Source organism: Triplophysa rosa, unplaced genomic scaffold (genome assembly GCF_024868665.1).
Source record: "Triplophysa rosa unplaced genomic scaffold, Trosa_1v2 scaffold378_ERROPOS86667+, whole genome shotgun sequence".
Taxonomy (NCBI): domain Eukaryota; kingdom Metazoa; phylum Chordata; class Actinopteri; order Cypriniformes; family Nemacheilidae; genus Triplophysa; species Triplophysa rosa.
Genome location: NW_026634382.1, coordinates 65,488 through 72,613, shown reverse-complemented (window position 1 = coordinate 72,613; position 7,126 = coordinate 65,488). Strand labels below are relative to the sequence as shown.

The 7,126-nt window shown below is 50.7% G+C and overlaps 1 protein-coding gene across 2 annotated transcripts in view; it reads right to left on the bottom strand.

The window, feature by feature from the left end:
* Positions 1–468: 468 nt before the first annotated feature.
* mppe1 (metallophosphoesterase 1) overlaps positions 469–7,126 on the bottom strand; it is a 45,212-nt gene continuing 38,554 nt past the window's right edge. Inside the window, exons 8-9 of one of the 2 annotated variants that reach the window (XM_057328152.1) lie at positions 6,828–6,922; positions 1,655–1,756 (exon numbers count right to left, since the gene is read on the bottom strand). In XM_057328152.1, coding sequence (XP_057184135.1) covers positions 6,854–6,922 — 69 coding nt within the window. In that variant the 3' untranslated portion in view covers positions 1,655–1,756; positions 6,828–6,853. Of the gene's footprint in view, positions 1,757–6,827; positions 6,923–7,126 lie in introns of both variants that reach the window. The other variant, XM_057328151.1, reaches the window with a different exon arrangement.

Below are 7,126 nucleotides of genomic sequence, written 5' to 3'. Positions count from 1 at the left end.
TGGAATAGTCTTCCCTGCACTGTCAGACACACTCTGTCAGTTTAAATCTAGACTAAAAATGCATCTTTTTAATCTCGCATACACTACACTTCCATAATATAAATCCTCTGAGGGTTTAGGCTGCATTAGTTAGATCAACCGGAACCAAAAACACAACTGATGTACTTGTTGCATCAAAGAGTGCAGAACAGTACTCTACTCTCAGCCAGTCTTGTCTCATTGTTCCGAGGTTACCACAGCGAGCAGGATGCAGTTCATGGCCAACCCTGATGGTAGAGCAGAGAATGTAAAGCGGCGACCTGACAAGAGCTGAGATGATAGAGCTGGATAAAGAAGGATGCAGTCACTTGACACGTCTTCACCACAAAATTTCAAATGCTATTAGATTATTAATGATAATCTTAAAACTATAATTTACCTTATTAGTAAATTTATTTATTTTTATTTAGTCTTGTTGTGCAAGCTCTGTCGAGCTTGTGCAGAGGCAGCAGCTTTTGAGCCTAAACATAAACATTCGCTAAATAACATAAAATAAGTTAAATTGGATCAACTTGCGTCAGGAATAGACTTGGAATTTGAGTTTGCGCATAGAGAATGTACACATCCTGTGAGCTGTCCTCGACGTGAGGCTTCTTGTCCGGTGTGCTACTCCATTAACTTATATGGCTCTTTGTTTGTTTACATTGCACTGAAAGCCCAACTGTCACCGCCACAGCCTTGATTGTGAATGTACATATAAGATTGGCTGTTTGGTCTCTCTGCCATAGTTAATCTAGTGTGTGTCGTGGCCTCCGTGTCTCTGATAAGCATGGCTCTTTAAGCTGGTGCACCGCTGGTGTAACTTTGTTTCCATTTTGTGCAAGTTGCAACGTTTCCGTTCCGTGCAACAGAAACATGCGATGTAACAGAGTCTTTACGATTAATTAACCGTGACGTTTTTAAGCACGGTTAATAGTGAACCAAGGAAATCGCTGCATGCCTAGCCTAGGGTGCAAAATGACCGGGGGGAGCTAGATGCAAGGGTAATTTCAGAATTACTCCAGTGAACTGAACAATATGGTTACTAAAGTACAAATTTGACATAAATCGGGTCTTTACTTTATTGGTACTGTAAGTGTTTAAAAATGACCTTTTTTGTTTCATTCTGTGAACTAGTCACAAAAATTCTCCCAAATTCAAAATGAAAATATTATTTATGAAAACATTGCATAAAACTGAAAGGAGACAAACTGGTCAAAATAACAAAAACGCTACAGTGTTTGCAAATCTTGAATGCTGGAAAGAAAACAACACAAAAAACATGTTTTCACATGTGCTTTAAGTCAGATTTTTTAACAACTTCATCATGCGTCTTTGCATTTTCTCTGTCTTTTACATTGCTGTTGGATGACATTATGTCATTCCTGAGGTTTGTTTTTGTTGAAATTCAATACACAGTGGACCGGAATTGTCAAAACTCATGCAGACATTTGACACAACTGGAGTGGTCTCTTTATTTGTTTGCGATTGATTATGAACTTATTAACAATCGGCATACGTTTTAAGTCAATTGTTATGAGCATGAAACATCATACTAAACTGTAAGGTTTGAATTATTTTCAAAAAGTAAGTTTACCAGAATGAAGCTGGGGTTGTTGCGGTTCCTCCAGTTAAAGGATGGTACACTGACCTCAGGGTAGCGGTTCTCATGCACAACCTCACAACCACTGTGGGTGTGGCCACTTAGAATGAGTCGAGGTCTGAACCACCACAGAAGCTGTTTGGAGAGAAATTGTCAGCTTTGACTATTAAAGTTCAGTGCGACAGGTAGCCAAAAACATTTTACACAGAAAGACAATCGCACATACACCACAACTGTATTAACGTGTTTGTTACCAGAATTTATAAACAACAGTTTTAAGTACTTATTATTTGACAGAAATTACTCAGGAAACAAAGTGAAATATTTATAGTTCCCTTTCTGTCGTTCTCTCGACGCTGTGTCGAGCCGACAGATGGGGTTCGTCCTTGAGAACCTATCGCTTCCGACTTCTTTAGAAAAGGCCAATGAAATTGGCGAATGAAATTTGCATTCCGGACTCCGCCCCCGGATATCCGGGTATAAAAGGGAGACGGTGTGCTGCATTCATTCACCTTTTGTTCTTCGGAGCCTTCGCTCATGATTTACAGACTTCGCTACAAGATAGCAACTAAAGACTGCCAGTTTCTACAACGTGGCGCAGTGGACTGTCCCTTCCTGCGGCCACTTCCCCTGGGCGTCTCGGCGGTTCTAGAGGTTTTTGAGATTAAAAGAGCAAATTTCTCCAGCGTGGCATGTCCCTCTGTTCTCGTGGGTGCGATACCCTCATCGAGGAGGGGGACAGACACGATGTTGGCCTCAAGTGTTTGGGTCTCCAGCACGCTGAGGCAGCCTTCGTTGACACATCTTGTCCGCACTGTGGGCAGATGGGCATTCAGACTTTGCGGTCACGTGTGGCTGTCTTCTCTCGAGAACCAGCCACCACCTCGCATGCTTCCCGGGCCGTGACGAGAATGGCTAAGGCCATACCGTCCGCCAAGGCGAGCAGCGAGGGTGATATGGGGGCTACTTCGAGCGTAAATCCGTCAGCCAAGCGCTCGCGGACTGCTCACACCCTATCTCACTCATCTGACCGTTCCCAAGAAGGCGGTGGCACACCGTCTGGATCCTCATTCACGCACTCGGAAACGGTGCGTGAAGATGATGAGATGTCGATCGCAGCATCAGAGGTCGATCTGCTAGTATCCGATCCTGACGATTCCTTGCAGCTCCCCCCCACGAGGGGTCAAGCTGAGGAAGAAGCGGACTTTGAGATGTCGGCCATGCTTTCCCGGGCCGCCGTGAGCATTGGGCTGCAGTGCACTGCACTGCCTCTTCCCCAGCGCTCACGGTTGGACACATGGTTCCTGGGCTCTGAGCACGACTCCAAGCCGCGCCCAACCCCGGTTCCATTCTTCCCGGAGGTGCATGAGGAACTGACGAAGACGTGGAACGCCCCTTTCTCGGCTCATACACGTCAAACCAGTTCCGTCGCCCTTTCTTCCCTCGATGGTGGGGCAGCTAGAGGTTACGTCAACGTACCCCAGTTGGAACGTGCAGTTGCGGTGCACCTGTGCCCGCAGACGGCGGCCACCTGGAGAGGTCAACTGAAACTCCCATCCAAGGCATGTAGGCCTCCTCTCTCCATGCCATGGCCATCCTGCAGGTCCACCAGGCCAAGGCGTTGAAAGAGATCCACGAGAGGAGGACCGTGCGGGCCCTGGGTCGGGAGATGTCCACACTTGTGGTCCAGGAAAAGACATCTCTGGCTCAACCTGGCGCCGATGGGCGATGCCGAGAAAGTCCCCTTTCTCGACGTGCCCATCGCGCAAGGTGAAGCAGAAGCAGACGGAGGCGATCAGCCACATCCTACCCCGCCACGACTCGGCCGCCTACAGACCTTCGAGATCCCTCTGGGGGCCTAGCGCCCACTTCCTCACAAAAAGAGTTTCCAATCTCCCTGGGTGTTTCTTACAGCCGCTCTCACAATCTGCAAGACGGTGTTCGGCAACTCGACATTGCATCTTGGCGAGATGCAACATCGAATATACATTGCAGCCCTCAGCACTCTCAAATCGACGGTGCGTGGAGCTGCATTGCCAGGCAGGCAAACCAGCAGAGCCAGTCTCCTCCCCGGGGGTCCCCCCCGGCGAGAGACCTACACTGCCAGCCATCAAACCAACCCCTGGGGTTGCTGATGGACTGGCTTATCTTGGCACACTCGCGAGATCTGTTGTGTACACACAGGGACCTGGTGCTCCGGCACCTAGATCGACTGGGACTACAGGTCAACTGAGAAAAGAGCAAGCTCTCCCCTGTGCAGAGCATCTTCTTTCTTGGTATGGAACTCAACTCTGTCTACATGACAGCGCGTCTGACTACAGAGCACGCCCAGTCAGTGTTGAACTGCCTGGAACATTTTAAGCAGTCAGCGGTCCCCCTGAAACAATTTCAGAGGCTCCTGGGACACATGGAATCCTCAGCGGGGGTGATACCCCTCGGGTTGATGCACATGAGACTGCTCCAACACTGGCTACTGTGTCGAGTTCCCTGGAGAGCGTGGCACACCGGCAGCAGGCGGATGGTAGTTACGCCTCTCTGCCGACGCACCCTAACCCCTTGGTCTTCCATGACCTTCCTTCGAACAGGGGTCCCCCTTGGGCAGGTTACGAGGCATGTCATGGTGACGACGGACGCCTCCCTGCAGGGCTGGGGTGAAGTGTGCAACGGGCACACAGTGTCGGGGCGGTGGACGGGCCCCCGCCTGCGCTGGCATATCAATTGCCTAGAGTTGTAGACCATGCTACTTGCACTGAAGAGACTACTACCTCTCGTGCAGGGCAAGCACGTGCTGGTCCGGTCGGACAGCACTACTGCAGTAGCATATATCAACCGCCAGGGTGGCGTTTGCTCACGGCATTTAACACGACTCGTCTGACGCCTCCTCCTGTGGAGTCAACAGGTGATCCACTCCCTGCAAGCCACATATATCCCAGGCGACCTGAACCAGACAGCCGACGCGCTCTCTCGTCAGTCGACGCCTTGCGGAGAGTGGCGACTCCACCCCCGCGCAGTCCAGCTCATTTGGGTGTAGTTCGGGCAGGCTCAGGTAGACCTGTTCGCCTCCCTAGACACCACCCATTGCTTGCTTTGGTACTCCCTGTCCGAGGCCCCCCTTGGCACAGATGCCCTAGCACACAGCTGGCCACGGGACAAGCGGAAGTACGCCTTCCCCCTAGTGAGCCTCATTGCACAGACCCTGTGCAAGGTCAGGGAAGAGAAGCATCAAGTGTTACTAGTTGCGCCACACTGGCCCAACCGGTTCTCGGAGCTAACGCTCTTGACGACAGCTCCCCCCTGGCCGATTCTCCAGACGAAGGACCTGCTTTCCCAGGGGAAGGGCATGTTATGGCATCCCAGGCCAGACCTCTGGAACCTCCATGTCTGGCCCCTGGATGGGACGAGGAGTCCCTGAGTGGCCTACCCCCAGCGGTGGTAGAGACCATAAGGGCACCAGCCACTAGGCGGCTATACGCCTATAAGTGGCGCCTCTTCTCGTCCTGGTGCTCTTCTCGAAGAGAAGACCCACGGAGTTGCTCGATCGGGAACGTGCTGTCCTTTCTACAAGAGAGACTCGAGACTAACCTCTCCCATCCACACTGAAAGTGTATGTAGCCGCCATTGCCGCTCTTCACGACTCAGTTGCTTTAAAGTCTCTAGGACAGCATGACCTGGTCATCAGGTTCCTAAGGGGCACAAGAAGGCGGAACCCGCCTCCTCCACGCTCCATGCCCTCTTGGGACCTTGATGTGGTCCTGGCGGGCCTCAACAGGCCCCCCTTCGAGCCCCTAGGAGATGCCGCTCTTTCTCATCTCACGATAAAGACGGTTCTCCTGATGGCGCTCGCCTCCCTCAAGAGGGTAGGGGACCTACAAGCATTCTAGAATTCGGGCCCCGTGATTCTCACATTATCCTGAGACCTCGGCCTGGCTACGTGCCCAAAGTTCCCACCTCTCCTTTTCGGGATTAGGTGGTGAATTTACAGGCACTCCCTACCGGGGAGGAAGACCCAACCCCGTCCGTGTTGTGTCCAGTACGCGCACTGCGCCTCTACTTAGACCGCACGCAGGGCTTCAGGAGCTCTGACCAGCTCTTTGTCTGTTTCAGAGGTCAGCAAAAGGGGAGGGCTGTCTCCAAACAGAGGTTGGCGCACTGGATTGTGGACGCTGTCACGACGGCATACCAATCCCAAGAACGCCCGTGCCCACTAGCAGTGAGAGCTCACTCCACCCGGAGTATAGCCTCCTCGTGGGCACTGGCGCGGGGCGCCTCTCTGGCAGACATACGCAGAGTTGGGCTACACCCAACACCTTTGCGAGGTTCTACAACCTCCACGTAGAACCGGTATCAGCCCGCGTCCTGCATGGCAACATGTAGGACCGGCAGCCAGTAGGGTGTATGCCTATGACAATACCTCCTCCCCCTTTCTTCTAGGTGGGTCAGCGTACTAATTTAGCCTCCCTTCTTCCCACACTGGGTGAAGAACAGGCACTCCATCCATCACTAAGCAAGCACCTCCTGTGGGGGGGTTGGGCAGAGCAGCCCTGCCCCTTAGGCCGGGTACCAACTGAGCTATCCACAACATAGCTATAACCTGACCTAGTGCTACCGGACGTTGTAACCCCCCCATCGAGCATTGTGGCATTTTCCATAGGAACCCCATCTGTCGGCTCGACACAACGTCCCTGATGGAGGGAATGAGACGTTGTGTCCTTTATGCCACAACACGTGCTACCCGCTGCAGCCGTCGTGAGAGGTCTCAGGCTCCTCAGAACAAAGGTGAATGAATGCAGCACGCCGTCTCCCTTTTATACCTGGATATCCGGGGGCGGAGTCCGGCATGCAAATTTCATTCGCCAATTTCATTGGCCTTTTCTAAAGAAGTCGGAAGCGATAGGTTCTCAAGGACGAACCCCATCTGTCAGCTCGACACAACGTCTCGTTCCCTCCATCAGGGAACTGAGGTTACATCCGTAACCAAGACATTTTAGATGCATAGATATCAGCTTGGTAGCTTGGGTTATCGGAGCAGTCAACATTGTCTCTTAGTATTAGTATTTTTTGAGGCGTTAACTTCTAGTTACTGCTACAAGTAATAAGGGGCAGCTCTAATCCTATATTAGTTGTCTTTTACAAGAAGTTTTTGTCATTTACACTTATGCATTTCGCAGATGCTTATCTAAATTACTTTACAACTTTGAAACATGACCTTTAGAGCCTTGTTCTGAGTTGGACCTACGCCGTAGCCTCTACGCCAGAGTTAGTCAACTGGTCCTCCAAATACGGTCTGCCAATCATCTTTACCTGGTTTTCAAAGAGAGACTTTAAGAACGGTGAGCTTCAAGAAATGCACGTCCTGAGATGCCACATCTTTGAAAGTCCAAAATGCTGCTACATTCAATAAAACAGTTATTCCCACAGCTCATAACAATATATTGACATCTAAAAAATAGATTGGATCGGTTTGTACAAGAAACTTAATGTTATTTACAATGTTATAATTAGCAG